At 36.6% G+C, this 26,946-nt stretch overlaps 1 protein-coding gene across 2 annotated transcripts in view; it reads left to right on the forward strand.

The window, feature by feature from the left end:
- Nucleotides 1-492: 492 nt before the first annotated feature.
- EPHA3 (EPH receptor A3) overlaps nt 493-26,946 on the forward strand; it is a 386,765-nt gene continuing 360,311 nt past the window's right edge. For both annotated transcript variants that reach the window (XM_061134299.1, XM_061134301.1), the window contains exons 1-2: nt 493-688; nt 25,596-25,660. In XM_061134299.1, coding sequence (XP_060990282.1) covers nt 601-688; nt 25,596-25,660 — 153 coding nt within the window. In that variant the 5' untranslated portion in view covers nt 493-600. The remainder of the gene's footprint in view (nt 689-25,595; nt 25,661-26,946) is intronic.

Here is a 26,946-nt window from a genome sequence, read left to right on the forward strand (position 1 = left end):
CATTAAACATGGTGAAGAAATAATCCTAATTTTTCCTTTGACTACAATCAACAATGTATTTTTTTCATTTTAATGCAGGGCTCCTGTTCTTTTAATAACCATTTCAGTTTCTTTTCCACTCACTGTGCCCTATGACACTCTATCAGGCTTTCTGGTTTCTTCAGGGAATTAACCTACAAGAGCGTGTATTGCAGACAATAAAATAGCGGCTTTCCATTGAACATAAAGGTGGGGGAGGTGTTCTTCTGTGCCCATCACTACTCTCCACCCGCGCACCATCATAACTTCTGGGCTTCCCGCGCCTTCGGTGATGCGGCCGACCCGCACCCGCGTCCTGCCCAGCTTCAGGGCGGTCTGCCGGGCCCCGCGCGCGGTCCCGTCCTTCTTCAGCGCTCACTTCCGACGGCGCTAGGACCCAGGGAAGTCTCTGAGCGAGGTTCGCGGAAAGGCAGCCAGACTCCTCCTTATCTCCAGTGTCAAACTTGACATCAGCCTGCGAGCGGAGCATGGTAACTTCTCCAGCAATCAGAGCGCTCCCCCTCACATCAGTGGCATGCTTCATGGAGATATGCTCCACTCACTGCCCTCTGCACCAGCGACATGGATTGTCACCTCTCCATCCTCCTCCTTCTCAGCTGCTCCGCTCTCAAGGGCTGCGGGGAACTGACTCTCCAGCCTTCCAATGAAGGTAAGCCAGGTACCGCGACGCGCACAGCCCTGCCCCGCGGGGCTAGCGCTTTTCCAGGCACGTTCTCGCCCAAGCGTTTTCAGGTCGCCGAGGTGCCTCTGAATAAAGCACTTGGCTCTCAGAGTAAACTAAAGAGGTGCTTTTCTTTTAGGCTGTCTTCTAAAGCACTTTTAGAGATAATTTTGGATTGCCTAGATCTAAAATGTGTTTTGAATCTGATACCAATGCAAGCAATTACCTTGTTTGCCCGTTTTAAGCAGAAAGGGAAAAATCCTCCAGTTTTACAACCCAGTACGTTAATTGCCAAATAGCTAGGGCAGTAGTTTATTTCCTAACTGTGACCATGTAGTAGTACTCTGAGAAGTTTAAAAGAATATTCTGCCCTCCCCTCTAGATTCTTTAGTATGTTTAAAGGTAATGACAGGTTGTTCTTACTTAGGATCATGGCATTTATGAATGGGCTAAAGGGAAATCGGAGTTTGTTGAAGCGCGGCTGTGTGTGTGTGTGTGTGTGTGTATTTATGTTGTAACTGCCGTATTGAAGTGATGTGTATCCCGCCAGGCGGTGGTTTGCTCTATGATACAGGTTCTAATGAGCAGCATATGCCACATTAACATAAGTAATATTTGCAGAAATTACAATAAGGTTAGACTGGATTTTCTTTGTTTAAGGGCTTATCCGCGAATAGGAGATTATATTTAATGAATAGTGAAAATCTCCTGGGTAGGTGTAGTAAATAACTGAACAGCAAATTGAGGAAGAATGTTCATATGCAGCAAATGGTATTCCCTTAATGTTGGGTTATTTATTTTCCTCCTAATGGGCATTCATTCCTTATCAATGAATTAACGTGCAAACCTAATATTAAAGACAATAATGTTTACTATAAGATTGCATGCTTAATAGACACATTGCCTTTTCCCTGTATACCTTTTGTGATCTATTCCTAATGATTTGTGAATATGATTGCTAACCCTTAAGACAAACTTTTCTGAATAACTGATTGCTTTCAAGCAACACTTACAATTTTGATTTCCTCTTAATCGTTTTGAATTTATAACAATAACATTAATATTTTGCAATTCAGCAAAACTGAGCAATTGATGTGCAAATGCTACATTATATATTGTGTCACTCACTAAAAATATATTGGCAAGACAGTACCATTGTATATTGTATATATCATTTAAAAAAAAACAAGTAAAAACTCAAGAATATTTAGCAACTTTTTAATTAAATATGAAAACTGCCTCTAATATTTGGTGACCTACTTTCAGTGCTAATAGAGCAGTTTAATTTCATTCTTTCCTTAGTGACTGCTTTTATCAACTTGGCAGATTTCATTAAATGTTTTGTCTTTTTTATAAGGAAATTAAAAATTCTAACAGAAGGATCAAGAAATTATCTTACCTTTGAGTGATTTTTTTTTTTACAAATCAAATTAAAATGTTTATTTGAAAGTAATGGGCAATTATTTTTTTATGAATGAAAGGCAAGGGCAGTTATTTGTATAATGAGTAATGTATCAGTAACTTAGTGTTTATTCTTTTTGTTCCTTTGAAAATATTAAAGTATTGATAATAGCTAGACAAACAGTAATATTATTCCCATATTGCTATGATAAATTGTATTTCTCCAGATGGAATATTTATAAACTATTTAGATAATGGATTTCAGTGAATTAATAATGCACAGGGATATAGCTGAGAGTCATTATTTTTTTGCGCAAAACATAACCTTTCAGTAAATTGCAAAAGGAAAAAAGGGCCCTTTAACTCATTGACATTTATATAAAATTCCTGAGTATTAATTTAATGAAGCAAGAATCATCAAGTACAAGTTGCTTTTAAGACACACTTTGTGTATATTTGGGTATATAGTGCATATTATTATACAGGCAGATACACATTAACAGTGTGAACATAAAAAGGTAAATATGTTCAGAAAACTGACATGATTACATTTAATTTACTTGGGCAAAAGTTTATCTATCCATTGTTTATGGGATTGTTCTTTCCAGGTCATGTTCTATATATATAGTAGTATCTCTTTCTCTTCTGAGGTCATGAAGGAAAGGTTTGAAATAAAATTTAAAATGAATGATTTAACTTGGATAATATTTGAGTAAGATTTTAAATATTAATATTGAATACAATAGCTTGGGACTCAGTTGTAGATTTGAACAACATGAAAAGTGAAAAACCCAAGTATGCTCTAAGATTTTCATGTAATTCTTCAAACAATGTCATTTGAATAAAAAGCAATGCTTCTGAAAATTCACATGTTGGGTAGAAGGAATAATGATAGAATGAATCTCATTAATACAGCTTTCTGATATTAATTTTGAAAACTGAAATACAAAATACTAGATTGCATTTAAAATACTATGCTCAAATTATATTTCCATACTACAGAAAATTTACTAGTAAAATTTACTAGAATTTATTCTGCAATCTATTATGAAGTTAGTCATGATAGAACTCTAAAAGAACAAGATCCAAGTCATTGAGTTAATTGCTAGGAAATATGCCATTGTTTGACATTATTTTAAGACTTGAGATTTGATAACCAAATATCAGTTTTGAAATGTCATTAGTCCATGATAAGAGGAAAAAAGCTTGGAAAAAAGTTTAATATGAGCTTTCCTTTTTAAAATCCAGTTACAGATAACTTTCTAATATGCTATCAAGAAGATGATTTCAGATGGTACTTTCTATGATTGGTCTCCTCCTTGATAATTATTTATAATTTTGATGATCACTTAAATCAAGAATTGACCTATATGCTTACACAGAAACTTTACAAAAGCATGGAACTTTATTAAAATCTTTTCAGATGTGTTTACATAACACACCAAGACAAGACTTCCAATGGGAAATCTACTACTTTTCATGACAAAACAGGATTGTTATACTATGTGTTGTTAGAGAAGTTTATATATTTGCTCCTTGTTCCTATCAGATGGATGGTGATAATGATAAATAAAAATAACTTTATGAAGAGGTTAAAGCTTGATATAAAGAATTGACTATTACTAGTTCAATATCTTTTAACAATGGATAAAGTAATTTCTTTACACACTTTTCTACATTTGAAGGCTTCTGAGGCATAATTCACTGCTTATTCTTTAGTACATAATACACTTTTCAGTATATAATACATTTTCCTGTCTAACAGTGTTTATAAGTTAGATTACCATGCACCTATAGAGCTCTGTACATTGAAAATCAGTTTTAAAAATAAAAGTCAATAAAATTAAATCTGCATATTTATATACTACTCATTTTGGGAGACTTTTATTGGAGTGTTGGGATACTGTTTGTGTGAAATGTTTTTCACTGGACATAAGTCACCTAACTACTGAAGGATACTATGTGATTGTTTAAAGCTTAAAAGTAAAACTTAGAGATGAACACTGTATGTTTCCCTTTGAATATTAGGCAAATAATGGAGACAATATACATTTAAATAATAGAGTTTTCCCTTTTTAAAAATTAGTATGAACTGGCATCATTTTCATGTATAAACACTTATCCTCAATAATACACTGTGACTGAAATATTTATAGAAAACTAAGCTATCATATCATCTTTATAGTTTTAAGAAGAGGGCTTACATTTGCTTTTAATGGCATTTTATCATTCTAGACTAAATAATTGAATGCATTATACATTTTTTTGTAATTTAATAGCTCACCTAATAGCTTGCCCCTACTTCCCCCTAACAGTTATAACTGTGCTATTTGCCTGGAGGTAGGAGAAACCTTAATTTCACTATTTTATAACCCACAACAGTTAACACTTGACCTAGGTCATTAACAGGATTATCAGCAAATTTGTTTAAGCTTTTACTGACAACCTGAATTGCTACGATAATATTTTGATTGTGCCAGAAAGAAACTTCTTGTAACCTCTCAAAATCTATCATGAAATTAATTCATTCTGAACCTATATCTTCCTAAAGACTAATATTGATAATAACAATTCAAGTGGGGAAATGTCCACTCTGATGCTTCATTCTCCTCACCCTTATATATCACACCATTCTTGCCATGTCATAAACGAGCAATTAAAAACTCTTAAATAGTAAATATTCTGACAATAACAATAGATTTACAAATACAAACCAGCTTCATTGTAACGATCAATAGTCTCAATTTTATACTTTTTTATTGATGTTGTAGTTAATATCATTTTTCTGCCCATTTCAAGATATAAAGTCAATTGAATACATTTATAACTCAGAAGCAACGAGAACCATAAAACGGAAACTACAAATAATAAAACACCATTACCCCCATGTAAGATTATGGTGGCATTTTATATAAAGTTGCCTTTCCCATGCAATACTAGTAACTGGAAGCTACAATGAAAAGAACTTAAAATTTACATAAACATTTTAAACAAAATGTTGTGCACATTTTGTGTGCACAAAGAACGTAAATGTATTTTTTATCCTGTGTAGTCAGTTCAGAGAGTTTCATGTGAAGACAAGTTTAATTCCGGTTTAGTTTTTGCTTGTATAAACAATTCAGTAGTTTCACCCTGACTTGTAAAAAACTTATTGTCCTTAAAGATTTAATAAGATTCTTTATTATGTCCATATATTACCCATATTTTAATATTCAAATTTTGGTATGTTCTTTAAGAGTCCTTCACTTTTGATAGTTTCTCAAAATAACTCTCTTCATGAAGATCCCTAAATGTTAAAATCATTTCTGAAACTCTGGAATTTTTCTGAAATAAAATATATGTAATTTTTAAATATCAAATAATCAGTTACATATGCAAAGGATTTTTAAAGGCAAAACATATTTCCACAGTATATTTGATTTACTAACTTCAACACAAACGGAAACAGCAAGGACTGTTCTTGAGAGTTATATTTTCCAAGTCATAAAATCTTCAAGAAAATATTAATAAAACTTTCCACAAATCATCAAAACTCGATAAGTTCTTACAGACGTTTACTTACTGAGAAATCTGTGATGTGGGTTACCTTTGATTTTAGTCATTTTCCAATGATTTTGTTTGGCATAAATACTAGATGGAAGGCGAATATGTATTTCTTGGAAGAACACTAAGTTTTGCAAATCATTTTTGTGTCAAGATTCTCAATTTTACTTTTTGATGCACATTTGTCTTTAAAACTTTTAATAAACCTATTCTTTTAATTCCTGTTTGATAAAAGATTTAGAAAAACAGATGCAGGTGTCTCCTTTTCTATTCTGTTTTCAGAGATCTGGATTTTATCACCAGGGAGGGTCAGAGCAGGGCTTTTACCAAGTGCACAAGTAGTTTTCCACAGATTTTTCAAATAAAGGGATGACTGGTGGTGTAAAACGTTCATTTTATTATTCATCCAAGTATACTGAAAACCAGAGTACAGAATTTATTTCTAAGAAATTTGAAGACCTTAATTTTTCTGCAATGACTTTAGAAATAAAAGCATTGTTGGACATTTATAAAATACAAAGTATTCCAAGCCACAAATCAATCTAGGCAGACACTTCTGCGAATCTGGGTGTGGGTACCGGTACACACGGGGATTTCACTCTCTGGGTCTGTTACCAGCTCCCTAGAATCAGGTAGTTCTTGGAATCTGGCAGAAGCTTTTCTCCTGGAAAACTCAAGTCTGAAAGTCAACAAGTTTTAGTTTGCCCGCTACCAGTTTTCTGTGAAATTTAAAAAAAAAAAAAAGGGGGGGGGGGGTGGAGTGGAGGGATGGATTACAAAGAAAAAAAAAAAAACCTTTGCAAGAGGAAAAGAAAATAAAAAGTCAATTAAAAAGATGGAGAGGTAGAGAAACGCAAAGGTTCTAAAACCAATGATAATACATCTTTTGCTTAAAAGAAAAATATCGCCTCAAGCATCTGGCTAATCGGTTTTTTATTAAATATCTAAAAATCTGCACATACACAAAAAAGGGTGTGTGTTTGGGGCAGGGTGGGGGTGAGAAGAGTTGCGTGCTTTTGTTTCTCCTCTCAAGTTTACAGACTTTTGATTTTTCCCCTGAAGAAAATATTTTATCTAGGAAAGTTTTGAAAGTGTAAGCCAAACCCCCTTTGGAAGCCTGGGCAAATGCATGTGGAGGATGGATGGAATCAAAACCAGTTCAGCAAATAAAGCCTCCAGCTTGGAGTGATGTTATTAAACTGGAAGCCCTGAGTGGGGAACCCCCTCCCTCCCTTCATTTTCTAAACCATGTCCTGCTGTTCCAGTCAAAGCAGAGGGTGAAAATCCACATAATCCAAACCAACATGATGGAGTCAGAATAATAGGCAAGGAAAGAGGGGGAAAACAAGTGGGAGCACTGTACCAACAAACTGGTGAATAACCTTAGCCATGAACTGGGGTGGCCACAGGAGGCCTGGAGGCGCGTCGTTTCTTCGCATCACACCTCCCGTATTTGAAAATGCAGTAGTGATTAAATTTCCAGGTATGCCCTGAGAAATTTTAGCCCGAAACAGAGCTTTACTGGGAGGGACAGGGGTGTGGCGACAGAGAGATGAACAGAGGCCCTCGAGGCCACCACACCCACCACCATGGCATCTTAACCTCCAACTCCGCTCCGCCGCCGGGACCAGGCTCTCCGGTGCGGCGGGAAAACGGAGTCTCCCAACAATCGACTACTTTTCACTCCGCAGCGGATTCAAGATCGGATCAGAAAATCCCAACTCCGGGGCCACGTCCCCCCCAGTTCAGCTCTCGGGGTTCTGTGGGCTCTTTGTGCCCGAGCCATCTCCGCGCCAGGCGGCCAACGCGCGCGGCCGGAGCGCGGCGAGCAGGCGCGCCCCCCGGGGGGCGGCGGGCAGCGGGCGCGCGCGGAGCCCCCGCGGGGCCGGCTTCTCCCCGGCGGCGGGCGCCGGGCGCTCGCGGCCGGGGCGGAGACTGGAGCCGGGCGAGCGCCAGGGCGCCAAGCTCCGCGGACACGAGCGCCGGGCGGAGGCGGGGCGCGCGGGAGGCGAACGTGCGCCCTCTGCCTGCGGCCGCGGGGCGGCCGGCGCTCCGAGAGGCGGCGCCCTCCTCGCCACCTGGACTCCCCTCACCTGGGGAGCGCGGGCGCTCCGGGGCCAGGCAAGTCCTGAGTGTAACCACAGACTTTGACCCGTCTCTGTCGCCCCCGCTACCCTCAACCCTCCTCCCCCCAGCGTTGCCAACCTTGTCAACGTGGCGCGGTCCCCTTCCTCTTAAGTCCCCGGCCTGACAGGTGACAGGTGCCGGAGGACTCCGTTCTCCGGGTTCTCAGCGCGCCCTGCAGAGTTGGGAGACCAGGCCCGTCCTCTTGGGACGAGCCTGAGATGCCCGCTGTCCTGCTTGCTGCTCTCTTTCCCGACCGCTTCGCTATTTGTTGAATTTTGGAATTTTTCAAAAGACCTGGCCTTTAGTCTCTAGACGAAAGTGATTTCCGCCCCCCCTCCCCAGTTTTCTTTAAAACCACCTATTAATGCCACCTGTTACGGGCCCTCAGCGCTAAGGGGTATGTTCACAGACCCTATCCGCACCCTCGTGCACAATCGAAAGTTGTCTGTTTTCCCCTTCTGCCCTCCCCCCCCCCCCCCCTGTTTGATTGACACTATTTAAAAATTAAAACAGGATTTCCCGCTCTTCTGCTTTTGGGAGTAAGCCCGGAACGGGCCAGAAAGGGTTTCTGGGAGCAGGGTTACCGAGGTAGGTTAGTCGTGGGGATGATGCTAAAGTTTGTGTGGCCTTCAGAACTTTAGTGTTTTTCATACAAGATAGAATTGTTGAAAATCCAGGGCATGCCAAAACTACATAATGGCTTCAGTGTAATGCCCCCTAATCAGAAAACACACAGAGTTCCGCTGGTTGGAAAGATTTCTCCCTTACATTATCCTTCAGTGCTTACTGAACCTCATTTAATCTTAAAGCACCTCTAAAAAAGGTGTTGTGACGTCTCCCATTTTAGAACTGAGGAAACTAAATAAACTCAGAGTAGAAACTGAGTCAGGCCCTCTCCTGTCTTCTGGTTTTAACCTTATATTTTTCTCCTGTACATAAATGCCTGTAAATTAAGGAGGTATCCGCTTCTACTTTAGGAAAAGTTCTAGTTCCTCAGTCTTAATCCTACTGAGGATACTAATTTGTCTTGGGACTTGCAGGGAAAACTTAAAAATACTCAGAGTATTGGAGTGAAAATTTAGACTTCAAAGTACTTTTTAATAAGTACTTTCAGGAAAGTACTTCAAAGAGTACTTTGAATCTGCTGTGTTTACCCTCATAAATTATGATCATCTGGAAGAGTTAGGGACTCACTAAGAAAATAAAGAAAATTTGGTGTGGACCCAGGAATAGGAGATGTGATGTGATCTGTGATGTGTTTTCTTCACACATTCCTCCTCTGTCTTCCTTTCCTGACACTCAAACTCTGCTTACCCTGGAAAGATTCTTGTCAAGAATTCCACACACAGAGAGTGTGAGGCAATTGTCACTGTAACTTGGATGTGGGTTTTTTTTTTAAATTTTATAAAAATGAAGCATGGATTGACTACTGGAATTGTCATAAAAGTCAGTAATGGGTGGAAATGGAATTTGGCCTAAAAGGTAGACTTCAATTTCTGTGGAAACTTTCCCATATATAAAAGATGATTTATAAATTACTTAAGATGAGAAAGTAAATTATAAAGATTTATCTTCTCATTTATAAAAACATTTGTACTGCATTTAAGTGGAGATGTTGAGAAAAGGTAGCTAAACAAGAGTTTTGAAAGATAGCAAATTAAGTTGGGGGCAATTATATTTTTCGTGTGGGTATTTCAGCACATATGTTTCGCATTAATTGCTGCAATAAATTCTGTTAACCTGGCAAAGAGCAAAAATAGCATATTGATGACATCAGGCTTTCACATCAGAAAGCTGCTTTCAGTATCTTGCTTTCTTCACTGTAACGTGAAATAAAAAAGTTTTCAAACCTGTTACCCTTTAGGTTCCCAATGAGTTTTCTAACCACTCAAGTGATTGGCACATTTTCCGGAGCAAAGGCTTAACAGCAAACTTTTATTTTCTCACTTCTGAAGGATTAGAATCAACAACTACTTCCCCTGCTATTTAATGTTATAGTTCACATATGATTTTGGAGAGCTCTCTCAAATCAAGAAAATGTAAATGTGACTTCAAAGTCTCCAAACTGAGTTGCCTCTCATTTTAAGGCAAAAATTCTTGACAGATTATGTGATCTGGACTGAAGCAAAGGGAGAAGCCTGGATTAATTTTATTGCTGATAAGTCTAATCAATATCAAAATGGTTACATCTTGAATTTTCTATATAGTCATTAAGGGGAGGTTAATTTATTGTGTTTTAAATAATAGTTAAAGATAGATCAAGAAACTTTTTTGTAAAAAAAGAAGTAATACCCATTCCCCAACCCCTACCCCTTCCTTGATGAAAAATGAGACTTTAAAGTTTACTTTTTGCCAGTGATAAAGTGAGTTGGTTTCTAATCAATATGAAATTTAGACATTTTCCACTTCAGGATGAGTAACAGAAGCAGAGAACAACTTGTTAGTAGTTAACATACACTCCATTCCCCTATTTTCAAACGTAATTCAGCAATTAATAAAATTCTATAGGTTTTAGACAGACACATTTTAAAATTTTTTATGGTAGTGGTCTTCACACTGAGAAGAAGTTAGGCTGGGAAGCTGGTTTGCAATCATTTCCTTGTAGATTGTTTGAATAATCCTCTGGTTAACAGAACAACACTCTGGGGAAGTCTATGAGCAGCCCTGTGTGTGTGCATATGTGTGACCAGCAGTATTGTCTTCTTACAAAACCAGACCATCCCCACACTGTGCACAAAATTTTAGGGATGAATATTTACCTTTTGAAATGAAAATGAAGTAAAATTCTGTTTTCCTGAATTACAGATTGGTGATGAGAAAAAAATAAAAGCAATCATTTGTTTATTTGTCAGCGTCTAATCTTAGTTTTCCCCAACTGGACCCTTGATCACTGATAATATTCAAAAATGACATAAAGCTACGGTTATATCCAAATTTTTGTTTTCCCCTTCAATATGCCAAAGCGAGTTATGGTATGTTTCATGTTTTGACAGAATGAAAAGAACTGGCATCATCACAGAAACTATAAATAGGAGTTAAATTGGGTTGTTATTCTTTTATTAAATATATAAACTCCATCAAATATTATAGCTAGTGCCAAATCTTGAAAATATTTTTAAAGAGGCAGAATAAAAGAGAATAATGTTTTTCTCTTGGTTTGGTTTTACTATCTAGTTTACCACAAATAAGTTAATACTTATTTACATTAAATCAAGAAAGAGAAAAGCAGAGATTTTATTATGTTCTTGACATTTCTGATGTGAAATTATCATTTGATACTCCTTTTTATTTAAGTAAAATTTCCAAGTGTAATTATATATATTTCATCCAACTGTACAAATTAGATTAATCTATGCTTACAATGATGATTTATCTATTTATTTTAGACACAACTGCCTTTTTTCCTTAAACATTTATACATTGACGAAGGACAGTTTTTTTTACTTCTGCTTATAAGTGATGTCCAAAATAATTCTAAATGTTTTAATATCTTTTAACAATATATACATGATTAAAGAAGAAAAAAATCTAAAAGTACATTAAATTAGCATCCCTTTATATTTTCCTTTCCAAAGGTGATCCTTTGGAAACTAAGATTTACAACCCTGGCCCTAGTGAAAACATTGGAACTCTAGATTTATATTCAAAGGCATACAATTAAAAACCATTAAAATTAAGAAAAAATTAAGGAAAAATTAACTCATCTTTCATACCAAAATAGTTTGTTTTTTGCATTCATTTATTTTCCAAGTAGTGAATACCTGATGTTTAGTTAATGGATTTTGGAAAAGAAGGTTATCAGTAGTGGCATATTGAATGGCCTTGAAGATAACGACTTAGTTGGGACAAATGACTACAAAATGAATACTTACATAAAAACTTCTAACATAGGTATAAAAGTTGTAAAAATGCAATATGAATCTTTAAGGTAAACTAGCTGCCTAAAACAGTCCTGGAAGTAAAAGGGAAGACTTTTTTTTTTTTTTTAAGTTTTTTAAATAAAGTTAAAAATAACAACAATAAGTTAATAAAAACAAAGGGAGTAGATTAAATGACTTGCCTAATTTCATGTGATAGGGATGACTATAACCCAATTTTATTTTTTTTTACCATATAGAGGTAGAAAACTTTAAAATAATTTGCATGAATGTGTAATAAATACACATAGAAGTAAAAAGCACTTTTGAAAGAACTAAACATTCAGAAATTGCTGTTTCATTAAGCACATATCTAAGCTCAATGTAAATTCTGTGTGAATACATCCATATACATATGTGTGTGTATTGGAAAGGCACATGATTGAATATGAAAATTCTTCCCCAAATAGAAGCTTCTATTGCTTCTATTCATATTATGACTACATTACCAAGGTTTGTCTGAATGCTACTTTCTCCTACAGTAATGAATGAAGTTTCCTGACCATCTCTAGCACAATGACCTAATCATGCTAGTTTCCTGACCTAATCGTTTGATGCTTCCCATTGACACTATGCTCCTAATATGGAAAATAAAGGCCTAGAGTTTTGAATTAAAGTGATATGCATGTGGCACTTCACTGGACCCTTTGTGGGCTTTTATAGAGACACACATTTATACCTTGAAGAGTTTTGTGTGTGTGTGTGTGTGTGTATGTGTGTGTGTATGTCTATTCAACAGTCATGATGTGAGATAACAAGTTGAGATTTAGTATATAATGTCAAAGTTATATCCTGATTTTTTTTTCCAGAAATTTAAACAATTTATTCTGGATTGGGCTTCTTTTAAAATTAAAACAAGTTTTGTGATGTAAAAAGATCCAAAGAATGTTTTTTTTTTTCTTTTTTTTTTTATTATTATTATTATTTTTTTTTTCCAGTGGGTTTTGTCATACATTGATATGAATCAGCCATGGATTTACATGTATTCCCAATCCCGATCCCCCCTCCCACCTCCCTCTCCACCCGATTCCTCTGGGTCTTCCCAGTGCACCAGGCCGGAGCACTTGTCTCATGCATCCCACCTGGGCTGGTGATCTGTTTCACCATAGATAGTATACATGCTGTTCTTTTGAAATATCCCACCCTCACATTCTCCCACAAAGTTCAAAAGTCTGTTCTGTATTTCTGTGCCTCTTTTTCTGTTTTGCATATAGGGTTATCGTTATCACCTTTCTAAATTCCATATATATGTGTTAGTATGCTGTAATGTTCTTTATCTTTCTGGCTTACTTCACTCTGTATAATGGGCTCCAGCTTCATCCATCTCATTAGGACTGGTTCAAATGAGTTCTTTTTAATGGCTGAGTAATATTCCATGGTGTATATGTACCACAGCTTCCTTATCCATTCGTCTGCTGATGGGCATCTAGGTTGCTTCCATGTCCTGGCTATTATAAACAGTGCTGCGATGAACATTGGGGTGCACGTGTCTCTTTCAGATCTGGTTTCCTCAGTGTGTATGCCCAGAAGTGGGATTGCTGGGTCATATGGCAGTTCATTAAAATTTCATTTCATCACAATACTTTATGTTCCTTATGTTAAAATTTGAACCCTTATATCCAAGGGACTTCCAGGCACATTTTTATGTTGAAAATAACTACTATGATAGTTTTGCAGGCCATTTGCTTATTTTATTATATTTTCATAGCCTTTATTCAAACCCTGACTAAACAGAGCTTACATTTACTAATCAAAGTTTAGTAATCAAGCGATATAATAAGAAAATATATACCAAGACAGCCTGACTTTGTGGTGTGATGGCAAATATATGTGCTAAAGTTTGAGCGCAGATTTGGTCTAATGATTTTATATAATTTCAAATTGAGTGATGTATTTTAACTTTTTAATTTGTTTAAAAAATCCTTTCAAATTAGAAATAAACAAGTTTTTCTGTTAGTTCTGGAACATTTTAAAAAACTAAAATGTGTTGCAAAAGTACAGTCTACATAATCATTAATGGTCTACTTTTAGTGTCTTAGAGTTTAGGAAACACATTTCACTTGTCTAAATGATTCATAATATAGGTTGACAATGCACAGAAATAGAGACCTGTGATTCTAGGGACTGCTATCAAAGCTGAGGCTGTTAATGTACTAACACTTCCCTGATGGTAGAACATCCCCACTCATTTATGTGAGAGAATTATTTTGTTATAAGAACACATTCCCAAGGGATATTTTAATAGCTGTTTTCTCCATTATAGTATTGACATCAGAGTGACCTTCAGACTTTTAAGATTAATAAGGAAAAAAAAAAAGAAATTCTAACACTTTAAAAACAGCCTAGAGTTAACATTTACTAATGTATCTGAGTTTCAAGTGGAATAATGGTCCGTGTTTCTGTTATTTCCTTGAGCTGCTCTAGTTATGAGAACACGGACATCTTACTGTGAGACTGTGTTTTTATTCCAACAAACTCTTCCTGCTGCCGGCAAAGATTGAGATGTGGCAGCTATTTACAGTTTCTTCTTTAATCATGGTCTGCCTGTATAGAAGTTAATCCAAAATTATTGTTTAAGAAGAAAAACTAATAAGAAAAGTTGATAGTATAACACCTTGTCCAGAAATCTGTTAATATCCCATAAATAAGTCATTAAGTAGTATGTGACAAATAGGTTTTTCACAGAAATGTCTAGCACTACAGAATTTTTTTAAAAAATTATACATTATTATTTTAGTTGGTTATTTAATAGAGAAATTATTTAATAGAGAAGCCTATCCATTCTCTGGCGGATCTTCCCGACCCAGGAAATCGAACCAGCATCTTCTGCATTCCAGGTGGATTCTTTACCAACTGAGCTATCAGGGAAGCCCTAATAGAGAAATCACCATAAATTAATACTTCTGTGACACAAAATGCCTGTAAAATTTAAGATTATAGGAAGTCTTATCTGCACACAATAGGTTATAGTTGACTTCATTTGCAGTTTAAAAACATTTTTATAATTTTTGGTCTGAGATAAAATCAGTTCAGTTCAGTCCAGTTCAGTCACTCAGTCGTGTCCGACTCTTTGCGACCCCATGAATCTCAGCACGCCAGGCCTCCCTGTCCATCACCAACTCCCGGAGTTTACTCAAACTCATGCCCATCGAGTCGATGATGCCATCCAGCCATCTCATCCTCTGTTGTCCCCTTCTTCTCCTGCCCCCAATCCCTCCCAGCATCAGGGTCTTTTCCAATGAGTCAGCTCTTTGAATGAGGTGGCCAAAGTATTGGAGTTTCAGCTTCAGTGAGATAGAATACTAATAGTCTATTACAAAGATGTTTTCATTATGTTTGAAAGTGAAAATGAAAGTCGCTCAGTTGTATCCAACTCTCTTGTGACTCCATGGCCTATACAGTCCATGGAATTCTCCAGGCCAGAATACTGGAGTTAGTAGCCTTTCCCTTCTCCAGCTAATCTTCCCAACGCAGGAATTGAACCAGGGTCTCCTGTATTGCAGGTGGATTCTTTACCAACTAAGCTGTCAGGGAAGCCCTTTCATTGTGTTTAGGTAGAAATAAATATAAACGGGAGGTCCACCAGAACAGTTAACTAAGAATAGTTAATCCTAGTGGATAAAAGTTATATTGAAATATCGATAGATAAGTTTATTAATAAAACTGACCTCTAAATTTCTTCTCAATGGCATACCCAAATGTGAACAGTAAAAATGAAAAGCTGAGCTTTGGTAAACTTCTGTCAGAAAATACATCTTGATTTCTTGATTCCGTGTTATGATTGACCAGAGTAATATACAGAGAATTACAACACTGAGATCAGAATTTATTACTCCCTTTATTATTTACTTCTATTTGTGACATTTGAATATAACCTAGGAGCAGATTAAAGTATTATTCTGCCATCTGTAACCTAGAGAAAAGCTATACTTTTGATCATAACAGAAAGTTATGAAAATAATAGAGATAAATAGTGAACAAGAAATGTAGCTGAGAAAATTACCATGATGCTGTAAACAGGAAATGAAAAGTCACTTTTTAATAAAAAGACATAATCAAAGATGGGTTTGTTTTCTACCATAGTGATTTCCTAGTTATTTGCAACTGGTTATAAAAGTACCTTATAACTGGAGGGTTTACAAGAAAACATGTCTATTATTACAAGTCCGAAATTCTTTGGCCCTTTTAAACCCTACTGTTCACATTGAAATTTCTAAGTGTTTTTCTAAAATCAACTATAGTATTACCACAAAGCATGTGTGTGTGTGTGTCTGTGTATATATATATATATGTGTGTGTGTATGTGTGTGTATATATATATATATAAAATTAAATAATTGAAAGGATCTTATACTTCAGTAAGAAGTTGTGATATTTAATTTTACAAATTATTTTGCACTGTCTGTATATTTGCAGCACTTAATTTGTAAGAGAATATTTAACTCAGTCTTTCTAAGTGAGCAGATAACCACTATGAATCAAAATTTTGAAATACTCTTGAAAAAATCTCAGTGTATTAATGATTCCTTAAAAATAGAACTCCAGAAATGTATACTATAGTTTTTCATCTGTCCTTACTGAAAACATTTGTTCGAAAAAACATACTTTAATGGCTGAGTCCTTTTAAAAGTGTTAATGCATTCTTAGTAGTAAGAAGGGAAGGTGGTGTAAATTCTCGACACAGAAAATTCTTCATGACATTGACAATGCCAGCGAGCAAAGGAGTAGACATTTGATTCTGTCTCTTCATTATAGTAGAGGGTGGGGAGAGAAGAGAAAGCAAGCCTCCTGGGCATCTTAAATCCATAATTTAGCCAGGAATAGTGATAGTAAAGATCAGTGGTGGGAATGAAACCAATCTAAGCCAGTTTTGCTGTTGTTCAGTCGCTGAGTCCTGTCTGACTCTGTGACCCCATGCACTGCATCACAACAGGCTCACTGTCTCCTGGAGTTTACTCAGTATTATGTCCATTGAGTTGGTGATGCTATCTAACCATCTTATCCTCTGCCCCCTCTTCTCCTTTTGCCTTCAATCTTTCCCAGCATTAGGCTCTTTTCCAATGAGTCAGTTCTTCACATCAGGTGGCCAAAATATAGGAACTTCAGCTTCAACAGCAGTCCTTCTAAAGAATATTCAAGGTTGATCTCCTTTAGGATTGACTGGTTTGATCTCTTTGTTGGACAACAGTTCAAAAGCATCAGTTCTTTGGTGCTCAGCCTTCTTTATGGTCCCACTCTCACATCCATACACAACTACTGGAAAAATCACAGCCTTGACTATACAGACCTTTGCCAGCAAAGTGATGTCTCTGCTGTTTAATATGCCCTCCAGGTTTGTCAAAGCTTTCCTTCCAAGGAGCAATATTGTCCTTTAATTTTATGGCTATAGTCACCATCCACAGTGATATTGGAGACCAAAAAAAAAAAAAAAATGAAAACTGTCACTGTTTCCACTTTTTCCCCTTCTGTTTGCCATGAAGTGATAAGACTAGATGCCATGATCTTAGTTTTTGAATACTGAGTTCTAAGCCAGCATTTTGACTCCTCTTTCACCCTCGTCAAGAGGCTCTTTAGTTCCTCTTTACTTTCTGCTATTACAGTATCATCAGCATATCTGAAGTTGTTGATAATTCCCCCAGCAATCTTGATTTCAGCTGTGATTCATACAGTCTGGCATTTCCCATGATGTGCTCTGCATATAAGTTAAATAAACAGGGTGACAATATACTGCCTTGTCCTACTCTTTTCCTAGTTTTGAACTGGTCTGTTGTTCCATGTCCAGTTCTAACTGTTGCTTTTTGACCCACATATAAATTTGTCAGGAAACAGGTAGGGTGGTCTGCTATTCCCATCTCTTTAAGAATTTTCCACAGTTCGTTGTGATCCACACAGTTAGTGGCTTTAGCATAGTCAATGAAGCAGAAGTAGATATTTTCCAGGAATTCTCTTGCTTTTTCTGTGATCCAATGATTGCTGGCAATTTAATCTCTGGTTTTTCTGCCTTTTCTAAACCCACCTTGTATATCTGGAAGTTCTCAGTTTATGTACTGCCAAAGCCTTGCTTGAAGGATTTTTAACATAACCTTGATAGCTTATGAAATGAGTGCAATTGTACAGTAGTTTGAATACTCTTTGGCATTGCACTTCTTTGGGATTGGAATGAAAACTGACCTTTATTGTCCTGTGGCCACTGCTGACTTTTCCAAATTTGCTGACATATTGGGTGCAGCACTTTCACAGCATCATCTTTTACCATTTGAAATTGCTCAGCTGGCATTCTATCACCTCCATTAGCTGTGTTCATACTAATAAATTTAAGGCCCACTTGACTTCACACTCCAGGATGCCTGGCTCTAGGTGAGCCAGTTTACACTATACCTTGTAACCTACACTTTGTTCTTAGTCGTTTACTTCATTCTTGTCATTCTTGCTCAGTTGCTGAGTCCTGTCCAACTCTGTGACCTCGTGGACTCTAGCACTCCATGCCAGACTCCTCTGTTCTCCAGTATCTCCCAGTTCAGTTCAGTCACTCAGTTCTGTCTGACTCTTTGTGACCCCATGAATCGCAGCACGCCAGGCCTCCCTGTCCATCACCACCTCCAAGAGTCCACCCAAACCCATGTCCATTGAGTCAGTGATGCCATCCAACCATCTCATCCTCTGTCTTCCGCTTCTCCTCCTGCCCTCAATCTTTCCTAGCATCAGGGTCTTTTCAAATGAGTCAGCTCTTCGCATCAGGTGGCCAAAGTACTGGAGTTTCAGCTTCAGCATCAGTTCTTCCAATGAACACCCAGGACTGATCTCCTTTAGGATGGACTGCTTGGATCTCCTTGCAGTCCAAGGGGCTCTCAAGAGTCTTCTCCAACACCACAGTTCAAAAGCATCAATTCTTCAGTGCTCAGTTTTCTTTATAGTCCAACTCTCACATCCATATATGACTACTGCAAAAACCATAGCCTTGACTAGACAGACCTTTGTTGACAAAGTAATGTCTCTGCTTTTCAATGTGCTGTCTAGGCTGGTCATAACTTTCCTTCCAAGGAGTAAGCATCTTTTAATTTCATGGCTGCATTCACCATCTGCACTGATTTTGGAGCCCCCCAAAAATAAAGCCAGCCACTGTTTCCACTGTTTCCCCATCTATTTGCCATGAAGTGATGGGACCAGGTGCCATGATCTTAGTTTTCTGAATGTTGAGCTTTAAGCCAACTTTTTCCCTCTCGTCTTTCACTTTCATCAAGAGGCTCTTTAGTTCTTCACTTTCTGCCATAAGGGTAGTGTCATCTGCATATCTGAGGTTATGGACATTTCTCCCGGCAATCTTGATTCCAGCTTGTGCTTCTTCCAGCCCAGCGTTTCTCATGATGTACTCTGTATATAAGTTTAATAAGCAGGGTGACATATACAGTCTTGGCGTACTCCTTTTCCTATTTGGAACCAGTCTGTTGTTCCATGTCCAGTTCTAACTGTTGCTTCCTGACCTGCATAGAGGTTTCTCAAGAGCAGGTCAGGTTGTCTGGTATTCCCATCTCTTTCAGAATTTTCCACAGTTTACTGTGATCCTCATAGTCAAAGGCTTTGGCATAGTCAAAAAAGCAGAAATAGATATTTTTCTGGCCCTCTTGCTTTTTCAATGATCCAGTGGATGTTGGAAATTTGATCTCTGGTTCCTCTGCCTTTTCTAAAACCAGCTTGAACATCTGGAAGTTCATGGTTCACATATTGCTGAAGCCTGGCTTGGAGAATTTTGAGCATTACTTTACTAGCGTGTGAGATGAGTGCAATTCTGTGGTAGTTTGAGCATTCTTTGGCATTGCCTTTCTTTGGGATTGGAATGAAAACTGACCTTTTCCGGTCCTGTGGCCACTGCTGAGTTTCCCAAATTTGCTGGCATATTGAGTGCAGCACTTTCACAGCATCATCTTTTAGGATTTGAAATAGCTCAACTGGAATTCCATCACCTCCACTAGCTTTATTCATAGTGATGCTTCCTAAGACCCACTTGACTTCACATTCCAGGGTGTCTGGCTCTAGGTGAGTGATCACACCATCGTGATTATCTGGGTCGTGAAGATCTTTTTTGTACAGTATTTCTGTGTATTCTTGCCACCTCTTCTTAATAACTTCTGTTAGGTCCATACATTTCTGTCCTTTTTTGAGCCCATGTTTGCATGAAATGTTCCCTTGATATCTCTAAATTTTTTGAAGAAATCTCTAGTCTTTCCCATTCTATTGTTTTCCTCTATTTCTTTACACTGATCACCGATGAAGGCTTTCTTATCTCTCCTTGCTATTCTTTGGAACTCTGCATTCAAATGGGTATATCTTTCCTTTTCTCCTTTGCTTTTGCTCCCTTCTTTTCACAGCTATTTGTAAGGCCTCCTCAGATAGCTATTTTGCTTTTTTGCATTTCTTTTTCTTGTGGATGGTCTTAATTCTTGTCTCCTGTACAATGTCACGAAACTCTGTCCATAGTTCATCAGGCACTCTGTCTATCAGATCTGGTCCCTTAAATCTATTTCTCACTTCCACTGTATAGTCATAAGGGATTTGATTTAGGTCATACCTGAATGGTCTAGTGGTTTTCTCCACTTTCTTCAATTTCAGTCTGAACTTGTCAATAAGGAGTTCATGATCTGAGCCAAAATCCGCTCCTGGTCTTGTTTTTGCTGACTGTATAGCGCTTCTCCATCTTTGGCTGCAAGGAATATAATCAATCTGATTTCGGTGTTGACCATCTGGTGATGTCCATGTGTAGAGTCTTCTCTTGTGTTGTAGAAAGAGGCTGTTTGCTATGACCAGTGCGTTCTCTTGGCAGAAATCTATTAGCCTTTGCCCTGCTTCATTCTGTACTCCAAGGCTAAATTTCCCTGTTACTCCAGGTGTTTCTTGACTTCCTGTTTTTGCATTCCAGTTCCCTATAATGAAAAGGACATCTTTTTTCTGTGTTATTTCTAGAAGGTCTTGTAGGTCTTCATAGAACTGTTCAACTTCAGCTTCTTCAGCATTACTAGTCGGGACATAGAATTGGATTACTGTGATATTGAATGGTTTGCCTTGGAAACAAACAGCGATCATTTTGTCGTTTTTGAGACTGCATCCAAGTACTGCATTTTGGACTCTTTTGTTGACTATGATGGCTACTCCATTTCTTCTAAGGGATTTCTGCCCACAGTAGTAGACATTATGGTCATCTGAGTTAAAATCATCCATTCCAGTGCATCTTAGTTCGCTGATTCCTAGCATGTCGATGTTCACTCTTGTCATCTCCTGTTTGATCATTTCCAATTTGCCTTGATTCATGGACCTAACATTGCAGGTTCCTATGCAATATTGCTCTTTACAGCATTGAACCTGTCCAGAGTTTGTCAGAGTTGTTCAAATTCATGTCCATTGAGTGGTGATGCTATTAAACGATCTCATCTTCTTCTGCATATCCCCTTCTTTTGCCTCAGTCTTTCCCAGAATAAGGTTCTTTTCCAATTGTAGGCTCTTCACATCAGGTGGCCAAAGTATTGGAGCTTCGCCTTCAGCAGCAGTCCTTCTGATGAATATTCAGGGTTGATTTCCTTAAGGATTGACTGGTTTGATTTCCTTGCTGTCCTCAAGACTCTCAAGAGTCTTCTCTAGCACTGCAATTTGAAACCATCCGTTCTTCAGTACTCAGCCTTCTTTTTATCCAACTCTCACATCTGTACATGACTGCTGGAAAAACCACAGCTTTGACCATAAGGACCTGTGTCAGGGAAGTGATGTCTGTTTTTTTAATACCCTGTCTAGGTTTGTCATAGCTTTCCTTCCAAGGAGCAACTGTCTTTTAATTTCATGGCTACAGTCACTGTCCAGAGTGATTTTGGAGCCCCCAAAAAATCAAATCTGTCTTGTTTCATTCTATAACTTCTAATTCCTATCAGACAGCACACATTGTTTTGACCAGCCAATCTCTCTTTAGTGCCCACCTCAAAGCCAGTTCAAGGGGACTGAGTAAGGATTCCCTTATTGTTTTCATGACTGTAAACCCCTTCACCTTTATACACTTTTTTCCCCCTACTTAAAAGCAGTGAGACTAGACAGTAAATAAAGCATGTGAAAGACATTGAGAACAATATCCAACCAGACTTCTCACAGTGTTTTTTTGCCAAAAGGTTTCTATTTATATCTCAACCTAATTGGGTTGGAACACTGCAAAACGTGTTCGATTTGAAACACTTTTAGAAGCTCATCTGTGCTACATAGCTCTTTGACTAGAAAGTATTTTGAAATTAAGGAACTGAGATATTTTCTATTACAAATCAAAACTATTTGGAAATCAAACTATTAGAATATGAAATCTGGTAAGAGATCATTTGTATCTTTGGCATATAACCTGGCATGAGGCAGTCATTAAAGAATTAGTCTATCTATATATTCCCACCTACCCTTAAACATAATTACCGGACTCTTTTTTGTTAAAATTGATCATTGTAAATGCAAAATTTTCAGCAATTAAAATAAACTTTTCATATTATGCATTGTTACTAAAACTCAGACTACAATATATTTGTACATCACAATTCTATCTGCTCTGACATTTAAACAGTACCCCTTAGACTCTGATTAGGTCTCCAACATTTTTGCAAGAGGAAAGCATTAGTAACTCATGTTCTTGCCTGTATGATTGTGATAATTAAGACATTGTATTGCAAGGTTAGAGTGATGTCTCTGGATCAGTGTATCCAGAGACATTACTCACAGCAGGTTGACTTTCAAATTCCATTAACTTTCTCTTATCTCAATTGCACTACACTGAGATTGCTATACAACTGATCACAGCAGACTGAAGGTTTATATCATGGCTAGTTTCAGTCTAACAGTCATTACTTTAACGTGGATAGAATTCCTAGGTTGTGTTGTTCTTATTTATTTATAAACAAAAGACACTTTTTAAGCCCCAAATAAGTGCTTTTGAAAAGAATTTTGATGCCAGTTTTCTTCTCTATTAGGCTATATATTGACGGTTGATTTTCAATACAATTCAGAAGACAAAATGGAACTGTTGTTAGTTAATATTTTAAGTTTACAAGAACATTGAATCTGTATAGCATGTTAAGATTTCAGGTGGCTTTAAATAAATTTATATTATTTGACCATCATAGCAATATTGTGAGATAACCAGTGCAGACATTATTATGTTTAATAGATCAGAGGATCAGAATCATGAGTAATGCTGCTAATTTTGTGTTGCCTCATTCAAGTTAAATAGAGTGCACTAAAAATTCAATTTCTGAGTGAATGCAATAGATTTAATTAATCTCTCACACTTAATTTTAATTGACAATGCAATGCAATTCTTTTTGGTTTAGCTTTTCTCCTTTGAGTAGAAACCAAATGCTAATGTGATTAATCTAGTCTTTTTCCCCCTCATCATTATCATCAGAGAAAACTTAAGGGTATAGCTCTTTAGTGAACAACCTACCTTCCAATGAGTAATTTACTAAATTTACTAAATCACATTTTCCTTGCCTCAAACACTTTTTTCCTCTGGTTATTAATATTGAAATTTAATCATCCATTCATCTTAGCATGTGGAGTGACATATATTCATCATTTAGTACATATTCAATTATTACATACACACAAAACATTGAATCATTTAAATCCCTAAAGACATTACAAATCTGATCTAAAACTTATGAATACTGGCCCTGCAGATTCTACTATGCAAATCCCTGAGTGTAAATCACCTGATGGGAAGTCACCTGATGACTGACAGAACCAACAACTGCAGTAGGTGTGTCTTTATCAGAGTGAATGTTGGTAACATACTTTAAAGGTGAGGATGTATTCTCATATTTTCAAAAATTCTTTAACATGATTTAATCTGAAATTCTGGATTTCCCAGGTGCCACTCGTGGTAAAGAATCTGCCTGACAATGCAGGGGACACAAGAGACATGGGTTTGAGCCCTGGGTAGGGAAGATCCCTTGGAGAAGGAAATGGCAAACCACTCCAGTATCCTTGCCTGGGAAATCCCATGCACAGAGGAGCCTGGCGGGCTACAGTCAATGGAGTTGAAGAGTTGGACGCAACTGAGTGACTGAGCTCAATCTGAAATATTATCTGTAACATTAACTGGTAAAAGTTTTTAAAGAATCATTTTCCAGAGATAACTTCAATACAATTAAGCATACTGTTAATTTCCAAACTGATATCTGAGGAAATAATTTCATTATGGAAATTACACTATGCAATTTATGCAACAACTTTCTCCTCCTTTTACCTAAATATAATTACTTCTCACTGGGATTAATTTATTGTGAAGGGAAAAAAGTTTAATCATTAAGGAATTCCAGTGTAATAAATTAAGTTTATAGGGTTTTTTTGTGTGTTTCTTTCTTTCTTTCTTTTTTTTTTTTTTCGCTTGTTTGTTTTTACTCACAAAACTTAGAGAATCTGACTTTAAGAATTTTATCTTTTTTAACTTAATGATTAGAAACTTTTCTTATACTCATCTTGTATATTTTTCATCTAACCAAATATCTTTTAAAATCAGTGCTTGAAAATTCAGAATTCTAACATCAATCACATATAATTCTTTTTCTTAACATTTTATAAGTTTAGTGTTTCCTTTGTAAGACAATAAATGGGATGATTAAAGAAAGGGTGGTGCTTTTCATGCATCATGAAACACTTTATTGACAGCACGTGGACATGTACTTTGCCTATATTAACGTTATGTTTTGACTTGTGAATATATGGAACCCTTCAAAATAAGTCTCTCTTATTATATTTATTGATTCACCTTCTCTAGTTCATGTTAATAATACCTTCATATTTTATGTAAATTTTCTTCTGCATCTTCCATTAATCAATCATGGGGTTATTTTCTAATTTAGAAAAAGTGAAAGTGAAGTCGCTTAGTGGTGTCCGACTCTTTGTGACCCCATGGACTGTGGAGCCTGGTAGGCTCCACAGTCCATGGGATTTTCAAGGCAAGAATACTGGAGTGGGTTGCCATTTCCTTCTCCAAGGGAATTTAGAAAAAGGATGTGGTAAAACCATAGTTTCCACTATTTAATAGATTGACAATCAACACAATCCCTTTGTTATTAAAGTACCTTTTTATATTTTAATCCACTTCAAATTAATACTTTCTGGGCTTAAAATAAATCATTTGCCTTTCTCTTTTAATATATTCAAAATGCAGCCACATTCTTGTTATATTTTATCACTTACCAGACTTAATAATTAGCAGAAAATTCTGAGCAAAGTTATTGGAGCCTTTGCGTAATAATACTTTCTTTAAATAAGTACAGATTTACACAGGTGTGATTATAATACACATTTTTACTTTGGTTTTTCCTCAAACTGGTAGCTAAGCATTTTATTCATTACGTATAAGTACACAATTTATACAGTATTTAAAAAATACAGATTACAGAATAATATATTTGGCCAGGGACAGTATGAAGATGCCATACCAAATATGTAAAAAATATGTTTCACTGTGGAATCATATGTAACTAATTTATAGTGAAATCATATGTCAATCTGTCAAATTTAATGGTCTTTGCAATTATTTTGATTTCTTGCTTGCATTAGTGTTTCCTACTCTGCATTTTTATAGTGTCCTCTTTAAGCCTGAAATTATTCTGTCAGTATATTGAATATAATATATTTATAAACAAACATAAACAGTTTTAAAAAAAAGTCACAGAAGCTTTTGGTCCCTTACCTTTCCCTATTATTTCTTTTCTTTGTAATACCCTTCTTATATTAATCATACACATATAATGATAATGAGCAGAGTCATGTTTTTTAACGTGTTGTCATTTCAGCAACACACACAACGTCAATTTGACAGTTAAATAGAATTCATTCCTTTTAACCGTGTTTGTGTACCTGTGTTTTTTTGTTTTTTTTTTCAGTCAATTTACTGGATTCAAAAACCATTCAAGGGGAGCTGGGCTGGATCTCCTATCCATCACATGGGGTGAGTTTGGTTAACTTTTGAAAGGAACACAATTCTGTGCATTGCCTTTCTTAGAGATTAGGATTATTGGGGACAGGAACTCCTATAGTTCTGATGAGAAATTTTGTTTATCACTGTAGTCAATACATGGACTAACACAGCTTTATATTTGTGTCCAATGGAACTATCGAGCATTTGGAAGTTTTTTTTTTCCCCTCTTCTGAATTTATTCATAGTTTGAATGAACTAAAATAAGTGGTTTGACTATTACTGTCATGATGCAGATGATCTAAGCATGATACCTAACATCTTCTTGTGATGCAGCCAGAATCTGTGAGTTGAGAAGAGACTTCACAAATTTTAAGTGATGTGGAAAATGTGTATTTGGAGATGGTCAGCTCTAGAGGGGGTAGCCTTAAAATCAACTGTGGAGACACTTCCAAGTAGAGTAGGATGTATTTGTCAAGACTATAAACCTGTGTTGCCTTCATTCCTTTGCTTAAAATGTCTTCAGTTTGTCTAGGTCACTTTAAAATTAGGCATTTTATTTACAAAATTCATATATGCTTGCTAAGTCGTTCGGTCATGTCCAACTCCTTGCAACCCTTTGAACTATATAGCCCACCAGGCTCTTTTGTCCATGGGATTCTCCAGGAAAGAATACTGAAGTGGGTTGCCATGCCCTCCTCCAGAGGATCTTCCCAACCCAGGGATCGAACCATCTCTCATATCTCTTGCATAGACAGGTGGATTCTTTACCCTTGGGAAGCCAGGAAAAATATGGCTGCCTTTAAATTCTAAGTTTTGTATATACCTTTAACATTATGAAACCAGACACAGGTTACTAAAGTGTATGCCATTTCGGGACCCGAATGTTTATGATAATTCTTTGTGTGAGAAAGTTTTCCTTTTCTTTTTTTAATTGAAGGATAATTGCTTTACAGTATTTTGTGGTTTTCTGTCATACATTCTTTCTTTCAGAAGAAAAAGAGGCTCATACATTTGGAAAATTCTTCTTCCTAAAAAACTACAAAAAAAGCCTAAACACATCTGTTTTGTTTCCAAGGATAGCTTGTAGAAAATGCAAAGTGCTATTTAGAAATAGTTGTTGTTGGAAAAAAGGTATATATTCCTATTTATTTTATTCCTATACCGTCCTCTTTTCAAAGAGGTTATAATTACTTTGACTTGGTGTTCAGTCTTTAGATTTCTGTGCCTAAACATACTAATTTTTACTAGCAGCTTCTTGCTCACCAACGGATGTTTTGCATCAGGGATACTTCATCTATCTGTCATCCTGTATCTGC

The sequence above is a fragment of the Dama dama genome, chromosome 31 (assembly GCF_033118175.1).
Source record: "Dama dama isolate Ldn47 chromosome 31, ASM3311817v1, whole genome shotgun sequence".
Classification (NCBI taxonomy): domain Eukaryota; kingdom Metazoa; phylum Chordata; class Mammalia; order Artiodactyla; family Cervidae; genus Dama; species Dama dama.